This window comes from Panicum hallii, chromosome 3 (genome assembly GCF_002211085.1).
Source record: "Panicum hallii strain FIL2 chromosome 3, PHallii_v3.1, whole genome shotgun sequence".
Classification (NCBI taxonomy): domain Eukaryota; kingdom Viridiplantae; phylum Streptophyta; class Magnoliopsida; order Poales; family Poaceae; genus Panicum; species Panicum hallii.
The window spans coordinates 4,531,612-4,551,768 of record NC_038044.1 but is presented as its reverse complement, the minus strand read 5'-3'; the positions used below and the strand labels follow the sequence as shown (position 1 = coordinate 4,551,768).

Genomic DNA, 20,157 nt, shown 5'->3' with positions numbered 1-20,157 from the left:
TAATTGCACTACGCAGGATACAGCAAAGAAAGTAACAAATAACCTGCAACAAATATTTTCAATCACATTCACGCGTCAAATGTGAAATTTCCGAACCGAATTCTGCAAAATTGGGCCAATCAAATCAAAAAAGGTAAACCAATTTGCCGTCCAAACCAATTTAGTCACCTCACTCCTGAAGATAAGAAGAAACCGAGCCGCCCACACCACACTAAGTCTGAACACCAATCAACCATGCTAGCACCAACAACCTCACTGTCAGTCCAGCCAGCCATATTTTCCTTGGTTGAGATGGCGACCCCCACAGCCACAAGAATGCCGGACAAGTTTGCCCACGCCTCCTGCTCCCAGGTCTTCTTCGTCCTCCTCTATAAAGAACAGAACGTTCGAGGCGAGGCGCCACACAGCTGGAGCGCCCGTGCCCCACCGCACTGGAAATCGAAATATCCACCTGCACTTTTCCGTGCGCTTTTCCCTCGGGCCAACAGGAAAACCTGCGCCTTTTACCTCCCCCGCTTTCCCCTTCTCCTCCTCCTCCTCCTCCACCCCTGCCAAGAACGGGGGCAACAACAACAAGGCTCGGAATTCTTCCATCCATCGGCCGTGCGTCCATGGCGAAGCTGGTGCGGAAGTTTGTGGACTCCTACGACGACGACGCCGGCGACGCCCAGGACGCCGGCTGCGTGCGCGCCGTGCTGGCCGAGCTCGTCCTCACCTTCCTCTTCGTCTTCACCGGCGTCTCCGCCTCCATGGCCGCCGGTACGTCCATGTATCCCCTGCTGCTTGGCCGATTCCTCTTTACTCTCTCTCTCTCTCTCTTAGTCTTTTTTCCCTCTCTTCCGAAGAAAAGGAAGGATTTTCCCCCCCTAACTTTTCGTATGGTTGTTGTTGCCCGGGCGGCGGTTTGGAGCAGGATCCGGCGGGAAGCCAGGCGAGGCCATGCCGATGGCGACGCTGGCCGCGGTGGCGATCGCGCACGCGCTGGCGGCGGGGGTGCTGGTCACGGCGGGGTTCCACGTCTCCGGCGGCCACCTGAACCCGGCGGTGACCGTGGCCATGATGGTTCGCGGCCACCTCAGCAAGCTCCGGACGGTGCTGTACGTCGCCGCGCAGCTGCTGGCCTCCTCCCTCGCCTGCATCCTCCTCCGCTACCTCACCGGCGGCATGGTACGTGCGCCCATCCATGGATCTACCTATTTATTTTCACTCTGCTATACTATCCTTGCATACGCTTGTCCCGAGGATCCGGGTAAAGGGGAGGAAAATTTTGCGTTCTTCTTCGATGAGTCTTGTGGCCTGGTGTCGTGCTGTCGGACCGTGATTGTTCGGGAGGTTTTGGCGGGCCATGCCTGTCTGTCTCAAATGAATTTGGGCTGGGCCTGAGCATGCTTGGAACACGTGTAAGAGCCTGTATGGTGGATCTGGCCCTTTTACTGGCTGGAGTGAGCCCATGGACTCTAAATGTTTCCCTTAATTTAACTCTGTTTGTTTTTTACTTTTACTTTTAAAAGGCGAAGAAAATATATTTTTTACATAAGAAGAACTGGAAAAAAAATTATTGTTGCTGTCCACTATTTAGTAAGAGTAGTAAGAATGACCTCGAAAAATAACAGTGGCTATCTGAATTCATTCTATTTGGTCAAAAGCTGAAGACCCCAAACTGTGGTTAGATGATAGTAAAATTGTCTGTTACCTTCAGAACGCAAGTTAAAGGTGATGGATTCAAAAATTCAGTTTTCATGAAAGCTTGTAGGTTTGAGGTTCAGATCTCGTAAAAACTTGTAGGGAATTTTTTGTGCTTACACATTCTTTTTCTCACAAAAAGTAGTGTTTTATAGGCTGTTTGATTCATAAGTTATCTGATGGCCTCCTAAACTTGTATCATTCTTGGGTACCTACCTATCTGGTGCCCGAGCTTCAGTCCTCTGGCTTTCAACTCTTAGAAGCATGGAATTCTCCTCTGTACAGCTAACTAAAACATGTTTACAGTCATAGAGGATGCCCAACTTAGCAGACCAGATTTGGTGATGTAAGCCTTGATTTGCCCAAAAGTTGCTACTGAAGTTACCAAGCTGCCATCAAATGTGACCTTTCAGAAGTAGAAGAGATAGTACATACAATAGCCTGAAGCCAAGTGACTAGTCATACTTGTCCATTAACTTAGACAGTGGTAACAATAATATTATATAGCCGGCTTCCATCTTATCTGCTAAGACTTGATGAACTCACCTATCTTTTTTTAACATCCCTTTTTTTCAAAAAGGAACATTGAATCAACATCACTTTCTCAAAAAGAAACATTGAAGATGCCAATCTGACCTGCCACAGAAATAGTGTATTCTGTATTTCTGTTGATCAGGAAGCAAGAAAGCTACAGAATGAAATTTTAAAAAAGACTCGCATGTAGGACCTGAACAGATGACTTGATCGATACTACATCCAACACTGACGAAATCATTCTCCAAATGCGCAATGCAGGTGACCCCGGTGCACGCCCTGGGCGTGGGCATCCGGCCGATGCAGGGCCTGGTGATGGAGGTGATCCTCACCTTCTCCCTCCTCTTCGTGACCTACGCCATGATCCTGGACCCCCGGAGTCAGGTCCGCAGCATCGGCCCGCTGCTCACGGGCCTCATCGTCGGCGCCAACAGCCTCGCCGGCGGCAACTTCACCGGCGCGTCCATGAACCCGGCCCGGTCCTTCGGGCCGGCCCTGGCCACCGGGGACTGGACCCACCACTGGGTCTACTGGGTCGGCCCGCTGCTGGGTGGGTCCCTCGCCGCGGTCGTCTACGAGTCCCTGTTCGTGGTCAACAAGACGCACGAGCCGCTGCTCAATGGGGACTGCTAACGATCAGGCTCGCCTGTGAGCGATGAGCATGGTTGTTTCTTTACATAGATGGTATATTGGCCATGGTAATTAGAGAAGGTTGCTGTAAAATTAGTTCCCATGTGGAATTGTTGGATGTAGAAACTGTTCATAGGCTTTAAGGGTCCGATTCTTTTTCTTTCCTATTTCTTTTTTCCTGTGAAGGGCTTCTTTTTTTGAGAGGGTTCTGTCAAATGTAAAGGAAAGATGTACTATATGGGGATGTGAAGGGATTTTTCGAGTTAAATTATATACGGTTGTACTTTATTTTTGAGAAGAAATTGGAACCAAATTGTTTTTGGTTTGTACAGAGCACCCGAAGTTTAGTTATACTCCTACTGCGTTTTAATTAGAAACCAAAACAAAGCAGAGCACTATTAAACTAACGTTTTAACCTAAGCATTTAGCTCATTTTCAGACCTGCGGATCCAGCCAATGATTCCTGAACTTTACAAGCAGAAAGGTGTGCATGAACTATTGAACTTCATCCATCGGGGCATGCGCATTTTGTGCCTGTGCTGAGTTCCCCTCAACTGAAACTCCAGGTCAGCACTAATACGCTGTTCTTATTAGCCACACACACCACGCACACCTACCAGAACGTATGCACGTGTGGGAGTGCGGCCGAAGAGACAGAGACAGAGACTGAAGAGCAACCGCCGGTGCGGCCGACTGTGTCTGCCCATAGTTGTGGGGCTGCGTGCGCTCGAGAACGATTCGCGAGCTCCTGTGCACCCAACGGACTGCAGCCGTTGGATACAATGTGGACGCACCAGATATACCAGCTGTGCATCCAGGCAAGTTGCATTTTAGCTAATTCTTGTTCATCACCAAGAATGATACGAGGCCACAAGTCACGTAGCACTATCTGCTTCCGTTTTACTTGCGTCATCGACGTAAGGCAGGAGCTGCTGCCTTTGGCTGAGAGCTCTTTTGGTGCGGCTTACGGGCTTCGGCTCCCCCTGGCATACACACTGTAGCAAGAAGTTTTTTTTTCCCCTAACCTAAAATAAACTAGAAAAGAGGGGAAGCCTGTGGAGTCGGAGAATATAGCTCCTCCGGCTTCGACGCTACAGCAGCACTACGGTAGCGAAGCTGGAGCCGGATAGAGCTGCACCAAACGGAGATCCAGCATGGCTTCCGAGGGAAGATTGCCGTTCACACCCTTCGGAGCACCGAAGATCCACACTAACCGGGTCGGCCCCCACACGCCACGCGGCGCCCCGCCCGACGAGCCGCACCGTGACCCCAGCGCCCACCCGGCGCCGAAGATCCGGCGGGCCTCGCTGAAACGCGCACGCGGAGAGGGCAGGTAGGTACCCCCACCCTCCCCACTGACACTCCCGGTCCCACCTTGACTTCCGTCCCCGCGATTGGACGCGGCGCGGCCTCCGAGGGGAGAGCCTCGGTCGGAACTCGGAACGGGAACCCGGGTCGTCGTCGTCGCCGAAAAGAAAAAAAACACAACGGCATCCGCGTGGGCCCACCCTCCCTCTCAGTCTCACGCTGACCGGTGGGCCGCCCGGGGAGCTGGCGTCACGCGCAAGGCGCTGCGATCCGCGGAGGGGCCCGCGTGGAAGCGACGGGCAGCGAGCGGTTGGGGAGTGCCGCCGCGATAAATCGCCAGGCGCACACGCGATCTCTCGCTTTTCTGATCTTTTCTCCTCCCCTTCGCAAACCCGCCCCCCTACCCCGCCCGTGGTCTTCCGCCAGGCGCCGGCCGCCGCTCCTCGCCATTGGCTGCCGCCATGGACGCCGCAGGGTTCGTGCTCCCCGCTTCCCCCCATCGAGCGAAGAATCGGGGTTTTTTGCGTTCTCTTTTTTCCTTCTCTTGGATAATTTCCGGATTTTTATTCCGACGGGGGTTTGTTGATCTCTCTCCGCAGGTACCCGCCCATGCAGGGGAGCGGGTCCGCCTCCGCGTCATGCCGCGCCGCCGACTACTCCGCCGCGTGGGACGCCGCACAGCAGCAGAAGCGCCAGCGCTGCCAGGTACCCCCCCCCCCCCCCACATCTCCCTTGCCCGCCTCTTACGCGCCGAGAGTTCGCGCGTTCTGTTGGGCGTTTCCGGTCGTTATCTTCGCGATTCTCGTGCAATCGGTTGGTGCGATCGTCGCGTTCGTTCCGGGGGGGCTTTCGAGGACATTGCGGCAGAGTATGGTGGGAGGGTTTTGGGCGAAGCTGTGTTATCTGGGTCGGAGAAATTCGCACATGGTGAGAGATCGTTTAATTTTACCCTCGCTTTTCCGTGTGTTTGTGGGATAGGCTTGGGTGGAATTCATTCCTGGTGTTTGGGTGCCGTGTTATGGAATTTGCCTGGATGGATCGTATCGGCAGCAGGGTTTTTGTTTGGGTTTTGGGGGCAATTTCGTTGTATACTGGGGTAGAATTGTATTCTTTTCCGCGGTCTGTTTCTGGTGGGGATAGATGTTAGTGTGACCTTGATCAAGCACTGCTCGGGGTTTGTGGTCCAATTTCTTGACCGTCTGGTTTCTGCATGCCTGATGTTGTATTGTCTTTAGCTTTTGTCGTTCTGTCTTTGACTGATTCAGACGCCATTACTCAATTTACATGTGTGTAAGGTACCATCATAGGTCTAAAGTCTAATATTGGATTGTGACGTTGTTTAAATGTAGCTTTCTGCAATTAGACCTGTATATGATTGATCTGGTGGATATTGTGACACTATATTGTTTGTTTTCATTGAGAAAGTTTTGATCTTCTTCCATTCGTAATTTGCCACAGATACTTGATCTGAAACAGATCAATGCTTTAACAATACCATACAAAATCCACCATGCACAAATAGTTATCCTTATGTCCTGAAATTACATGCAAAGTTCACATTATTTGAGCATGCTGTAGAATCCCACTGCTGCATTCATACATGTTTTGCTTAGATACCATCATCCACAGAAGACCCTAGTTCAGACGCTTTCACCAGAACCAAGTTACTGTTTTATAATGAAAAAGAATAAATATATAGTAGAATATGATATGCTATATGACAACTGCAGGAATGTTAAGTTTACTAGATCTGAGATGCCCGTTTTCCTATGCGTTATCTACATTGTGAATACGATAGACTTTTGAGCAGCTAATGGGTTGATGTTTTTAAATTATTGTCCATTGTCAAGATTTTTTTTAGCTTGGAAAAGTGCCTGTAATTCATTGTTTTGAAAAGTATCATCCAGATTTATTCAGTCTCACCATACCCTTGTGAAATTTAATATGCACTGCCATATGACCTGTCCCCTGATTGTTCAAGGCTTATAGTTCTTTGTCAAGGTAGAAACCAAGGTGCGGATTTCTGTAGTGTGATTATTATTTGGTATGTTCTCGCCCACCTTCTCAGTCAATAGGGAAAGAAGCAGAACACAATATTGCTGTAGGCATTGAATGACAAAATCACTGCTTTGCATGTGTCGCTACCTTGCTTTCTTGTAGTCACCTGCTTAACTGTACATTGTTGCCAGGAGGGAGCGCCCAATGTTGTTTTTAGCAGTGGGGTATGATGTTATGCCCATTTGAGGGGTTAATCTGGGCAGGAGGAACTTTTTAATACATTGCACTACTCATGGATGCACGAGAAGTCTATATTCTTGGAGACCATTTTTGGCCCTTCAGCTTACAGCTCTCAACATAGACTGTTTTACAATATAGGGTGAAATCATTCCATGTAAAGTGTTAACTGACAAAAAATGAAAAAGGTATTATTACTGCTGTTGTTATTGAGAGCAGCTTTTTTTTTTTGAGAGCACTCTGCTGTGTTCTTTTCTTATCTCAATGCTGGGCTGGGATATACCTCAAAAGTGCAGGCGATGCAACTGTGAATTTCTTTTTCCTGCCTTGAATAGTGGAGTTGACAAGGCAAGTAGCCAAGTAGGTTTTGCAATTCTACTTGTTTCTTGTTTGCTGGAAACATATTATTGTGCATTACAAATCAAATTTAGCCAAGTTATTGCCTGTGCTGTTGTGAAAAGTACAAGTACTTGACACTTTATTAGTAATATTGGCATGCTTTACAGGATTCTTCTTCTAGCGATCAAGTTGGATCGAGCACAGAGAATAAATCTCTTGAAGCATCCGGAGCTGAGCTAAAATTCGAGTATGGAAAAAATGAGGAAGAAGATTACTATTTTGAAGATGACGATTATGGCTGCTATGATGAGGACGATGAGGATGGGTCTGAATATGAGCTTGACCCAACTGACTATAATCAACTGCTCGCTGATAAATTTGATCATTTAGATCTGCCTCCAGGTGTGGAGGCTACAGTACCATGGTTGCAGAAAGTTGAAAGGGATGTGCCTGGCAAATTTAAGTCAATGTCAGAAATAGAGGAGGAAATTGCCAAGAAGTATAACTTTTTCAAACAGTTTGATACTGTTGAGGATTTCTCAGATCATCATTATGCTAAAACTTCTGTCGGAAAGGTGGGACCTTACACATATTACCTGTCATTTGAAAATCTTTTTCATCAATGAATATTCACACTGTTTCAGGCTAGGAAAGAATGGGCGAAAAGAATCCAGCATGAATGGAGTCTCCTGGAGAAAGATTTACCAGGTCAGCAATTTGCTAGAGCAATTATGCCACCCTTGTTGTATTGACTATACTAATTCATGGGCACATCCTTATGTCATTTTCGAATTTTAAGCTCCTGGTTTAACCCATGGAACTCAGAATTGCACCTTAAGGGGAAAAAACAGATTTAGTTCAAGACATACTATTCCAGCCCCCCCCCCCCCCCCCCCCCCCTCTCTCCTCTGAATGCATAACCTGAATATTGTTATGTTGTGCAGCATTAATATATGTTCGTGTATCGGAAAATCGAATGGACCTTCTGAGGGCTGTAATGATTGGGCCTCAAGGAACACCCTACCATGATGGCCTTTTCTTCTTTGATGCTCAATTCCCCGCTTCTTATCCTGCTACTCCCCCGGTTAGTATTCAAATTTTGGCCATTCGTCATTAATACACTTCCATATTTCGATAAAAATATTTGTGTGATGCTTTTGCAGGTGGTATACTACCATTCAGGAGGGCTAAGGCTCAATCCAAATTTATATGCTTGTGGAAAGGTCTGTCTTAGCCTGCTAGGCACCTGGCAGGGGTTTTCTTGTGAGAAATGGAATCCAGCTCAGTCAACCATGCTTCAGGTCCTAATCTCCATTCAAGCTCTCGTGTTGAATGAGAAGCCATACTTTAATGAGCCAGGATACGAACGCTATGCCAATAGCCCTGAGGGACTGTGGTCTGCCTTGGATTATAATGATACAACATTTCAGCACTCATGCAGGACGATGTTATACTCACTTCGTAGACCTCCACAGGTAATGTTTTGCTAATTCTCAGGCTTTTAACTTGAAAAAGAGTTGAGTTGTTTCTAGTCGAATGAATATTCATCTATTGATAGTTTTGCCATGTCGACACCAAGATCTGACACATGTGTCCAAGTAACGTTGGGTAGTAGGCTAGACAACAGGTAACAGTTGAGCTCTTTCTCAGCACCTGTGCTCATAAGTCATATCCAAGTTAACACTTCACATGTCCAGCCCTCCCCCCACACCCCCCCCCCCCCCCCCCCCCCCCCGCGCCCAAAATCAGGCACCCAAGTTATCAGGTAGAGGCACCTGATGGGGAAGAACCTTAGGTTCCAGAAATCTGATGGTATTTGTGGTTGTTGATTCCTTGTTTCAGCACTTTGAAGACCTTGTCGCGGGCCACTTCCGTGAACGCGGGCGCGCCATTCTAGCTGCATGCAAATTCTACATGGAGGGCCATGAGGTTGGGTCCAAAGTCCCTGAGGAGGACGAGGACAAGAAAGAGAACCAAGATGGGGAAGGATCCAGCAGTAGCAGCGTGGCTTTGACGCAGCAGAATAAGCCTGCATTGCGCGCCAACCGTAATGCATCCTTCAAGCCCAACCTGGAGGTTCTGTTTGAGGAGCTCCTGATGGAGTTCAATGTGAAGGGTGCCGACACTGCAAAGTTCCGTGCACAGAAGTTGAAGAACCAGCAGGCGGCTGCTTGAACGGAATGGTTCGAGCAGCGGATTTCCTCTAACTTTTGAGGTTCCATAATGGAGTGGAAAGCCAATGAAGCTGTTGGTTTCGCTTTTGCCTGACCATAGGAATGCTATGTAGATAGCTCTCCTTTCGTTCTCTTTATGGTACATGTCTAGCGTCGAGTTGAACTGAGAACAGTGGACGGTGTTAGATGCTAGGTACTGAAGCATCCACCCCTAATTGTGGTGTGATCTGAAAATAGACCTCTTATATAAGTGGTATCTACCCCGTTAAGCATAACCAATTCCTGTATCTGCCTGTGAAATGGGATCCATGGCATCAAGATTTGCCATGTAATCTGTCGGATGAACCTCACGGTTTCAGCATGCTGTGCTGTTTGTTCAGTAGTCGTACTGTATTAACCGAAATGTTTAAGCATAATCACGAAATGACTTGATAAACTCTGCGCTCCATAGTGACCTGAAGCGAGATAGCAAGGTGTCATCTGGAAGAACTAGGCCAGGTTATGTAAACGATACGGTATGAACTACTAGGCCAGGTGTCATCTCATCTGCAGTATAGTATATTCTATTGGGCTTTCAAACATAAGTTATCAAGGCCCTTTCCATTTCCAAGCTGCCGTGCATACACAGTACGACTCGTGGGGCCCGCGCCGTGCCAACCCAACTCTAGCGACCCCACACCCAAGCCCTCGTCACGGTCGCGGCGTCTACATGCTCCGGCGCGCCGCCTCCACGATCAATGTGCACGCGGCGGCGTGGCTCCGCCGCCTCCCCCGCAGGCCGGCGACGCCTCCGCCTCCGCCCGCGCAGCTGGGGAACCACCACCCGCGGGCCCAGCTCCAGCCCCGCCGCGGGCTCCCGCACCTGCGTCTGGGTGGCGCGCGGGGCTACCGGCGCATGGCGCGGCGGATCCCGGCGGCGAGGCCCGACGGGTACTCCACCTCCGAAGGCGAGCTGGAGGAGGAGCCGGACGAGTGGGCGCGCGAGGAGATCCTGGAGCCGGACGCCGCGGGCGAGGAGGGCGACGACTCGGATGGCAGCGAGGTGGAGGGGTTCATGCTGGACTTCGGCGCCCTCCGCGACGAACTCGGCAAGAAGGAAGAGAAGGGCGCGGATGATGAGGGAGGGAAGTAGCGGCGAGGCCGGAGCGGGCGGACCCTGCTTCTTCTGGCGGCGCTCGACAGGTGCTCGAGGAAACGCCTGCGAGGCGCCGCCGCGTCTAGCGCTACCTTAGCCCATCGTCGCTGCTGGATTCTTGTTTGCTTCAAATCCTTGTACCAAAGTGGCATTTCGATTCCCAAACTCGTGGCAGAATTTATCACAGCGATGTTTCTCTCAGTTTGGCTGCTCGATCGTCGTGGCTCTAATTTTGATGAACAAGTGTGCGTAATCAGTTGATGGCCGCAGTGAGTCCCGTGAACGCAAGTCGCCTATTCCCACCCAGGCCGCCGCCTTGCCATCTATCTCTTTCCTGCTGTCCGTCGCTCCCTCCTCTCCCCTGCCCCGCTCTCCCTACCGCGATGTCATCATCCCTCTACGATCCACCCTGCCGATCCATAAAGCTCCGCGGCCGCAAGATGTGGCCTCACCATTTCCACTACTATTGCATAGCCCTCCCCACCTCCTCACGCTAAGAACTAGCCACTGCTCCTTTCCCAACTGTTGTTCCCTGATGAGGCCTTTCGTCGAACATCTAGCATGCTCCTCCCTGCTCCTCCTCCTTCCTGTTTTCTCCACAAGAACTGGACAAACCCATCGAGATGACCGCCACCTCCTTGGGAACGGCCGCGAGTGGCTGCAGTGGCGACGTGGAGGGCTCTCGGTTTACGCTGCTGGCATCAAGAAATAGAAGATCAAGATAAAGAATCGCCGCTTGACAAGAAGTTGCGCCGTCGGCGCCGTGGATGCAAGAAACCAAGAAAAGCTCGGGAATTCCCAGCGCCCGGCTAGTCCGCGCCAAGAACCAGACCCTATCATCGTGGCCACCCTAGCACCTCCTCTTCCTTTGAACGAAAAGCGTGGGCACGACTTCCACGGCGAGATGACCTGTGCGTCCAAGAAGTTGTGCTCGTCCAACATCGTAGCTCGTGAGAGTGGCAGCGCGATCGCCAATGCAGCTACTACTGCCACGTCATCCCCAATTGTGCAAGAACGGGCAGGCAATAGGGACGGCGGCAATGCCATCTGCAAGAAGAGTCACCACTTGCCATGGGGGAGCATTGGTATGGCCATGGATGAGAAGACAGAAGAAAGGCTTCGGCCTTCCATGTTCGCCGCTTCTGTCCATGGCTTGGGTCGTCTGCACCAAGACTTGAAGGTTACTGCACTGGACATTGCATTGTCGTCTCTGCGTGTTCGAAAGCCTGTGGAGCGTGATCACCACCACAATGGCGAGGATGCATGTTTGCTGATCAAGAGTAGTTGTTTGGGCACCGTGGTAGTTTGTGAGGGCAGCAATGGTGCTGTTGATCAGAACAGAGCAATACCCTTAGCTCCATCCACAGGAACCTAGGAACTGACGAGGAGCTCCCCTACGCGAGAAGCCAAGGGTGCTCATCGGCGTGGTCGCAAGAAGACAATTCATTCTAGTCGTTATACCCCAATATGATCTTTCACGAGCTTGAGCTCTGGGCTTGGGAGTGACCGATGTGACACCAATTCTTGCCAAGATTCTAACCGCCACTGATTCCTCCTTAGACCAGACCCGCCTGCAATTCTCACCTCGGGAGGTCATGGGTCACCATTGATGAGCATTCTCACACCAAAGGAGCGTAGATTTGTGCATAAATTGGACAATGAGGATGGACTAGAGTTGGAGGCCATTGATCGACATAGGTATTCCTACAATATGAGGCCAAGTATATCGATAGCGCCAGGCAATACCGTCTTATGCAAGAGTGGGCACCTTTCTTGACGCGGAATGGCATGCACAAGGGTGATATGGTTGAGGTTGGGGCTTGCCGTGTTGAAGGGAAGCCAATTCTAACGTTGTTGAACTATGCAGCGGAGGGGTGGATTCCTGAGGAGATATAGGCCGCGCATGGCTTGTTGATGCTGTTAAATTTCATCGACGAAATAAGTTTGTAAAAGTCATGTGCAGAACATCGCTTAGCAAATGATGAAGTAGGTCAATTCATAGGTAGCAGATTTAGGTGCTAAACATTTTTAGTTATCTGCTTGATTTCAACTAGCTGGTGCCCATGGTTAATGGTTTGTGTGCTAGGCTGATGTAGGAGTTGCTATTTCTTAGTTGTTATTCTTTGTAGGACTAACTATATAGAATAACCTGGCCAATTCTGTAGCCTTGTAAGTATATTTTTCCTTCCTCTTAGGAAAGAAAAGAAAAAAGAATTTGCCTTATGACTATGAACCCTGAATAGTTCTCTCTACTTTCCCCCCTGTGATGCACATGTCACAAAACAGTGTAATAGCTTGCTTCTACTAGGTAATTGTGCCCTAATCTAATTGTTTCTATGAACCTTCGTAGTTTGTTGCTGGTTTGTCCTCATTTAAGTTGAGTAGTCTCAGATTGCTTGTAATACCTGTCAGGAAACAATAAAAAATATTTGTTTTTTCTGTTGCCTGTTGAAACCTCATGCGGCAACTAGTAGCCAGTAAATGTTTGTTTGAACCATTGCTTCTCCTTCTTATATGATTTGGCAGTGCTCCTGCCGGTTTTTTCAACAAAAAAAAGGTCAAGATGGGCCTTGTCAGATAAACCAGAGTTGATGCAGTATTGCGGCAATTTTAGATAGATCTGTACTGTATTTACCATTTTGTCCAGGAGATCCTGCAAAGTTATAATGCACTGCTCGTACACAAAATCCAGGCCTGGCTGATGCCGATCTGTTGCTGCTGTAGCACCCTGCTCTAGCAGAGCAGTTGTTCAGCACGTAATACTTCATGCTTTCAGCACCAACACAACTTGCACCTGATGGCTGATGCATCTGAACGCTGCTCCCCCAGCGTCATGGTGGCTAAAGCTAGCCCGCGTCCCCTTAGTTGCGTCACTGGGATCAGAGGTCCCTCATGAAGGTCTCAGCTTGTTGTTATCTCTGAATTTCTAGTCAAACCTAAACCGCTTCACATTGTTGAAAGGCAACACGTTTGTCCGTGGGGAAATTAGAGAGTGCTAGAGACAGAACTTCAGTATCAAGTAGTCATTACACGTTAAATCTACTACCATTTGTTACATTGTGCCGACATTAGTATCTGCAGAGATTTTGACTATATTTTCCGCGTTGAATATATAGAGAAAACTGAGCTATGGGTTGATTGGCAAGATATGCAAAGTTATACTTTGCGGGATACAAAAATGGTTTCTAAGCACAATTTGAACATTATCATGACCGGAATCCATTTTCTTCCACCACACTTAATGAGCTAAGGTTACCTTGCCCATCGATTAATTTTACTCGCTATTTTTCTTTCCATTTCTCCCTTCTTCCTGCATGAGAGTTCTCTCTCGATTCTTTTGTGCTGGTGATGATCCATTCTTTAGAAATTGTTGAGATAATTGAATCATCTGCGGTTCCCTGGACTTTGGGTGCAGTTTGTTGGTGCATGCAGGTCAACATGATATACGGGCTAGATACCTTAAGTTTGAATTCTAATTGATGGAATTTAATAAAAGAATGTTATCCGCTCAGGAATTATGATTTTCGCATAAATGTATCTGTTCATGCCCATACGATTTCCCTCAGCTCAAATACGAACTATTTTTTTTTATGGTTTGAAGACTTTTCAAGGAGGAATGGATCAAACCAGAACTCTTTGAAGGTTGTATAGACGATTGAACATAACGGTACTGATGTATATAAGCTCATCGTGTGAACTAAAAAACACTACGGATGTATACCACCCGTAAATAAAATATGTGGCTCGATTAATCATCAGTGGCCAAGGTTGTATAGACGATGGAAAATAACGGCAAAGACCTGTTTGAAGTTCTGGCACATGCCGACATGAATTCTAGCTTAGACATACCAGCTGTACTTTATCTGGTTGTATCGGGCAAGTGTGAACTTTCGCTATAGATAATCCACCACCCAGTTTTTTGTCCACTTCTATCAGCAACCTCTCGTATGAACATAAAGCAGTGCAATGAGGGTATCCACCTCTATTGTGTTTCTAAACCAATATAATTCTCGGTGAAATCAATATATATGTGCATCTTAGTCACTGCACTAATGACATCAACTGGTTTGAAGCCTCATGGCACAGTGATTTCTCGACATTGAACTACCAATTCACACACCCATCGCGCACACCTAGCTCGTGTAAGTAACAGATGGAGAAGTCTGAACTCTGAACCCTCACCTTGAACTTACTTCCTAACTGATGTAGGATTGCTAATTTCATGCAAGTTGGTAGGGTCCATGCATTCTCGCAGCCCCTATATATACACACACACACGCAAACTAAGTCGATCCTACTCAGTTACTCATCCCCTAACAATTAATAATAATCCATCTGCCTAGATAACAATTCTCACAGAATTGAGCCATCAAGCAGGTGCAGCAATAGGCTGCCAGCGGTAGAGGCATGAAGCTTCATACCAGGTATCTTCCCCAATCTTCATCAACTTGTGCTGATGAGTTCAAACGTTTTGCCTGTGACCACCAGCCGGCCATCAATGAGATTGTCAAGGTGCAATCACTTGTTGCCCAGCTACGGGCCATCGTTCTGCCAGCATGTGAAATGATGGCCGACCTACGGTCGGAGCTTGTCTCCCAGCTGTTTGGAAGCCTTCAAGATTGCACTAGTCATGCGATATCAGAGCTGCAGACTCACCACAGTGCGCAATTGATCGATATAGACAGAAGGGGATCAGCAGTGAATATTTCTGATTGCAAGAAGGTTTGTGCAAAGAAGAAATCTAGGATAAACAGGTATGCGAATTACCATTCGTTTGCAAGTATACACTGATACTTGATTCACCATGTTGGCCTTCAATCATATGCTTGAATATTAGTTAATATGCCATAGGATACCTTACCTAGAAAGGACAAGCTTTTCCTAAAGTGTCAGGCAACTAGCTATATTGTTCATCAGAAGAATTTATTTCCCCTCTTGTCCTTGTGGAATATTTAATTTCTTGTATGGATGGCAAAAGAAGCTAGCCAAGGCCTCAACTTTGTCACATTGTATCGACAGCAAACAGATGTTCATTATTGTAAAGTAGCATCCTAACATGAATCTTCTTTGTTCCAACAGTATAAAATGAAAGAGAGATAATATATTTCAGACACACATATATAAAGGGTCTTGTTGAATGCCCTGTCTGTTTTCTTCTCAAGTTTTTTTTGATCAATTTAATGAACACTTCGTTGAATCTAGTATTTATGTATGCTTAATAATGTTTATGGGAAAAATGTTCAAGCGGTAGGTATGGTGACTCAACATCATATAGGACGCCTGTTCCGCACTATGATGGCCACCAATGGAGGAAATATGGGCAGAAGAACATTAAAAACTCAATGCACCAAAGGTACATATTTGCCTATATATGTTAAGTAACTGCAAACTTACGAAGTTTACCAGCTTTCATATCGGTATCTAATAGTTAGCACTACAAAACAGGAGTTACTATAGGTGCACATACAAGCATGAGCAGAATTGCATGGCAACCAAGACCGTGCAGCAACAGGAACACAATACCACTGAACCTGGGATGTACACAGTTGTCTACTACGGCCACCACACTTGCAAGGCCAACACTGGTCCTGCTCCACCCCATGTCATTGAGACGAGTACTCCCCAAAGTGCAATGAGTTCGGATAGTATTATTGGATCACAGGAAATAGTGTCTCCGCATACTGGATCTCACAAAATACTAGAGAATGAGCATGCTACACTACAATGGACAGAAGATATGCAGGGGTTGCTCGAGAAAATCGCAGATGTGCCACTGGATTCAGACATCTGGGAAATGGATCGATTCTAAGGTCATATTAGGTGCTTGCTGGATCAACTGAATTGCAACTAAAATTAGTACTTTAATTTTATTATTAATTAATGTGGCTCTTCTAGTTTATATATTATTCCAATAATTGAAGTCCTAATGTGATGGTTGCTAGATTAAAATATTTGGAATTATCGGGTTTAAATACCATCTTTTATACTTTAGAAACTACAATGCATGTGTATATGTATGAAGGAATTGACATCTATTCATGAAAGGTTGTCTTTTTGTGTAAGGTTGTCTGTTCGTGAAAGGACACCTATTAGGGAAAGGAAACATAGAGAAGACATGACAATTCATGGAAGTATGTGTTACTTCATGAGAGAACATGATGGTTCAATGCATCCCTTTATCTAGTGTAAATAGAGGTGCATTAGCATCACTGAAACACAATACAAAAAGATTCTCTCATATCATAGATAGAGAAATCAAAGGCAGGATATGAACATACACAATCAAGGCGAGTACAATAACACATATATTGTAACAATAACAGTGCTTAGTCTGATCATAGAGGCTATCCGCTATGACACTTAAATTTGTACGATGGATATGTATGTGGATAATGTTGTTCTCTAATCATGAAGAGGAGAGAAAATACTCCATATTCTGTACCCTTTTTAACGTGTTTCTGCAAGACCAGAAGATATATCCCATAAATGTATACAGTTCTATACTATTTAACCATAGCTTTATGTTGCAAGGAGGATGGTCTGATCGACAACTACAATAATTAATACCACATGCTTGTGCTCTCCACGTGCATAATACCATAAAATTTATGCGGTTCCATACTTAACAACAAGTGTACTAGCTACAACCAAATGTAAGACATACTACTTAGCAATTTATATGCAACCAATAATGCAAGAGAATCCACTGGTAAAATATAAATGTGAATAGGCTTTGTTTGTATATCTACCAGTATCGTTGGAACCCGCTTAGTTACTTTGGATGTTTTGCACAAGAGCCACTCTTGATGTGTATTAATGAACTTGGATGCTGTTTTAACCTTTGAATAGAATTCTTACATCTTCTAATTGCATATTGTATGCACCACCAAACACCACTTAGTGTTGATAGCCACCAAATGCGCACAGTTTTGGTTGGACTGGAACAACTTGTTAATCCAATTGCCAAATTGATATGTGTCTGCTTGTGCTGGGAACACACCATTGCTTATTACTTTATGTAAGTATGTATGCACTAAAAATGTGATGTGATTATGTGTACGTGAAGGGAGAAGATGAAAGATCAACACATCTGTTAATACGTGTACACACACATGTAGAAACACACATATATTGCTGATGAGTCATAAAAAGCAAGATATATGCAATGGAATATAAATCATGGTTTTCAATTAGCACAGTTTCATCAATTTTTACATCATGTGTTAGGGCCAATTTGGTTTGTGGCTGCTGCTTCCACACCCTAATAAGCAGTGAAATTTGATCAATCATGGCAAGTGTTGGTTCGTTATCAAATTTTAGTGTTGGCGCCAAACATTCTTTATAGAAGGACCCATCTAGCTCAAGTTTTTGCCTACTTTTGCATTAGTATTCAGCAAAAAAAAATGTGATGAGCGTCACACTTGTTGTGACATGGAACTTAACACTTACACGGAACCTACGACAATATATTGGCATGCACCCTTAAAACATGAGTTATGACAAAACCTGTTGTCCCGTAGAACAAAAATTCCATATCTTTCGACGTTGATGTGATCACCATGATCACTCTTGCTAAACCTCTTGGGGCCACACCATCGTCATGGACCAGTGCTGTCATAATCTACAAATAGAGCAAGGACACCCATCAGCTTATCCTACTCCTAGTTGGAGTACTTTAATGCACCATGTGGTGCTAAATAGTTTAACAATTGTACTGTCGACGTAGATGCCTATGCATGTACCTGAGGATGTGTACACACTAACTATAATAAGCGTTTTGTTTACCCATCTACCAATTCAGAGGGTATTTTAGGGGATATAATAACCTGGACAAGGACTGGCCCCAGGCCAATTCTTTGACCAATAGACCATTAACTGAATTTTGAGCACTCTATGCACACAGTGCACTGTAAGGATTGTATGAATCAAGCAAACTTCTTAGGACCTTTTTTTTCACTTTTGAGACCAAAATCCTAGAGTGATTCCAAAATTTTATCCTGCTAGCTCTTCTAGCAGCTCCCTGCTTCCTAATAAAAGGACCTTTGTTGAAAATGCTGGAAACTTTTTGAACAGCTGTTTTGCGGTCAAGATCCCCGCAGGCCGCAGCTGCTTTTGAATGGAGAGAAGCGTAACAGCACTGTTGTTCAGTGTTCAGCAATCACTCTCAATTGAGGGAATTGCAATTGTTGTCAAGATCATTGGATTTATATTTAAGGAAGAGTGAAACATCTACTCCAAAAAAGAGTACAATTGTCTGATTAGCTCCTGTCAGGTCTCTCCAGCTGTAGAAGTAGACATGATTTTTTTCCTGGCTACTCCTGAGAGACAGACTAACACTTTGAATTTACTAATGAAGACAATGCACGCATTTTACAATTGTGTCCACTGGAGTACACAATTTGAAGGAAAAAATTCACATCTTTTTTTTTTCATTGCACCTTTAGCCAGCAGTGTTAGGAGATTCCTGAATATTCAGTGGGATCTCTTGTTGAGTGTACGGGACAAGATTGATGAATATTGGCACATAGATCAGGACTTCCTGTTAGTCATAGTTGCTGCTTGGACAACCTGATTTCACCAAAACAGCAGCATCTTTGTTCCCCGAGGAGCGGCGGCCGGAAATGGGAAGGAAAAGGGAGCAAAACATGAACCTGGTTGGGTGGGTTTCTTGCGGGGTTTTGAACTTGTGGAGGCTACTAGGGGTGCGGCCAACCTCTCGAAGGCTAGTCTGTTGGGTCAGGGACAGGGTAAGGCCGACGGCTCGGCGATCGGGAACGGGAAGCCGGGGCGGTGGATGGAGGAGCTCCATTGCGAGCTTGGTGAAGCTCGTGAAAGGAAAGAAGAGGGAGTGGGGAGGAAAGATGGGGTCGTCTTATGCTTACCGGCTGCGCATGGGTGGTGGGCGGAGCTTGAGTTGATCTCATGTCGGGAAGCGGCGCCATTAGGCGCGCGGTGCATGCGCGTGTGTGGCTCGGGTCTTGGCGGGGCACGTGGAGCGAATAGGATGCGGGCTCGGAGCGGGCGCTCGGACTGAGGTCACCCGGGGGGGGGGGGGGGGGGGGGAGGACCTGCTCCGCACCGGCGGTGCGGTAGAACGGCGGCGGCGCGGTTTACTGCGAGGAGACGAGGGAGTTTGCGGCGTAGGCGGACCGAGCGTGGGCCGAATGCTGGAGACGGGCCGGGAGAGGGAAGGAGGAGATGGGCCAGCTGCGATCCAAAAGGGGGAAGCAGACCGGTGGAGAAAATGGGGGTGGCTCGCCCCTTGCTGGAAACGGAATAGAGGAGGGAAAGAGGATGGGCCAGAAGTTGGGCTCGGGCCATTGAGCAGTATTCGAACCCGACCAAGAGTTGATTGTGAAGTTTTAATTTGAGGTTTTTTTGCAAGGATTGGAAAATATTCAAACTCGAATTAGATTCAAAATGTATATGATTCGGATGGGTCTTGGGTTCAGAGCAAAGGAATGCATCAATCAGGTGGAACTTTTGTGCACGTTTAAATTAAAAAATATTAAAACTATCCCAAAACTTACTACTCCAGCACGTTTATATGAAGCAAATTTAAGGTTGCTTGCTACAGTACTAAGGTATATAGTGTGTCCCTTCACCTCCCGAGCTGATAGTGGCAAACTATTGGGGTAGACTGGATGCTTTATATTATTTAAAATATTTGTCTTTTTTCTTATAAAGCATGTATTTCACTGAGAGGAAGAAGCAGTACTACGATTCGATTTGGACATACACTGGAGGTCCGGAGCTGCCCGTAGTCGGGCCCTAGCACGCATAACACCGTGGTGTCGTGATCCAGGTCGACATACATGCCGACCGTGCCTCAGCAACCAGGTGACCGGACCGGCCGGGACGAGGCACGAACTACCAGCAAGCTAAGCTGCCAGCCCTAGGTTCCCGAGCCACTGGACACGGCGCCGCCGGCACGAAGCTCAAACACGGCAGCAGTGGCGTCGTCCTGGCGATCACGGCGCCGACGGCCGCTCCGCCGTCCTACCACACGAGTCCTGTGGTCGGCACAAGCGTAGAGCCGGCGCACGCTCGCTCCCGTGGATCTCCTGGCCGCCACAACGGCGTTAGAGATTCTGCTCTGCTCGATGGCCGCCCAATCCT

The 20,157-nt window shown here is 47.1% G+C and overlaps 4 protein-coding genes across 4 annotated transcripts; all 4 read left to right on the top strand.

Annotated features, from left to right (window-relative positions):
• The first annotated feature begins 474 nt into the window (after positions 1-474).
• LOC112884906 (aquaporin TIP4-2) lies at positions 475-3,176 on the top strand. The gene is made up of 3 exons (XM_025950536.1): positions 475-759; positions 914-1,167; positions 2,479-3,176. Exons 1-3 carry the CDS (start codon positions 612-614, stop codon positions 2,848-2,850), a joined length of 774 nt encoding a protein of 257 aa, XP_025806321.1. The 5' UTR covers positions 475-611; the 3' UTR covers positions 2,851-3,176.
• A 1,328-nt stretch (positions 3,177-4,504) lies between these two features.
• LOC112885895 (putative ubiquitin-conjugating enzyme E2 38) lies at positions 4,505-9,190 on the top strand. The gene is made up of 7 exons (XM_025951588.1): positions 4,505-4,630; positions 4,755-4,860; positions 6,897-7,304; positions 7,374-7,437; positions 7,674-7,813; positions 7,893-8,204; positions 8,572-9,190. Exons 1-7 carry the CDS (start codon positions 4,617-4,619, stop codon positions 8,902-8,904), a joined length of 1,377 nt encoding a protein of 458 aa, XP_025807373.1. The 5' UTR covers positions 4,505-4,616; the 3' UTR covers positions 8,905-9,190.
• A 241-nt stretch (positions 9,191-9,431) lies between these two features.
• LOC112885896 lies at positions 9,432-10,239 on the top strand. The gene has a single exon (XM_025951589.1). It carries the CDS (start codon positions 9,613-9,615, stop codon positions 10,033-10,035), a length of 423 nt encoding a protein of 140 aa, XP_025807374.1. The 5' UTR covers positions 9,432-9,612; the 3' UTR covers positions 10,036-10,239.
• Positions 10,240-14,148: 3,909 nt separating this feature from the next.
• Positions 14,149-16,482, top strand: LOC112884502 (probable WRKY transcription factor 63). Its single transcript, XM_025949908.1, has 3 exons — positions 14,149-14,792; positions 15,284-15,391; positions 15,484-16,482. The coding sequence occupies exons 1-3, from the start codon at positions 14,446-14,448 to the stop codon at positions 15,845-15,847; spliced, it is 819 nt and encodes a 272-aa protein (XP_025805693.1). The 5' UTR covers positions 14,149-14,445; the 3' UTR covers positions 15,848-16,482.
• Positions 16,483-20,157: the final 3,675 nt, after the last annotated feature.

Excerpts from the sequence above, each read along its gene's own strand:
- LOC112885896 (XM_025951589.1), top strand. The coding sequence starts at position 9,613 with ATGCTCCGGCGCGCCGCCTCCACGATCAATGTGCACGCGGCGGCGTGG.
- LOC112884502 (XM_025949908.1), top strand. The coding sequence starts at position 14,446 with ATGAAGCTTCATACCAGGTATCTTCCCCAATCTTCATCAACTTGTGCT. Across the intron at positions 14,793-15,283 it reads AAGAAATCTAGGATAAACAG|CGGTAGGTATGGTGACTCAA; the intron begins GTATGCGAATTA and ends AAAATGTTCAAG. Across the intron at positions 15,392-15,483 it reads AAAAACTCAATGCACCAAAG|GAGTTACTATAGGTGCACAT; the intron begins GTACATATTTGC and ends ACTACAAAACAG.
- LOC112885895 (XM_025951588.1), top strand. Across the intron at positions 4,861-6,896 it reads AGAAGCGCCAGCGCTGCCAG|GATTCTTCTTCTAGCGATCA; the intron begins GTACCCCCCCCC and ends CATGCTTTACAG. Across the intron at positions 7,438-7,673 it reads CCTGGAGAAAGATTTACCAG|CATTAATATATGTTCGTGTA; the intron begins GTCAGCAATTTG and ends TATGTTGTGCAG.
- LOC112884906 (XM_025950536.1), top strand. The coding sequence starts at position 612 with ATGGCGAAGCTGGTGCGGAAGTTTGTGGACTCCTACGACGACGACGCC. Across the intron at positions 760-913 it reads CTCCGCCTCCATGGCCGCCG|GATCCGGCGGGAAGCCAGGC; the intron begins GTACGTCCATGT and ends GGTTTGGAGCAG. Across the intron at positions 1,168-2,478 it reads GCTACCTCACCGGCGGCATG|GTGACCCCGGTGCACGCCCT; the intron begins GTACGTGCGCCC and ends TGCGCAATGCAG.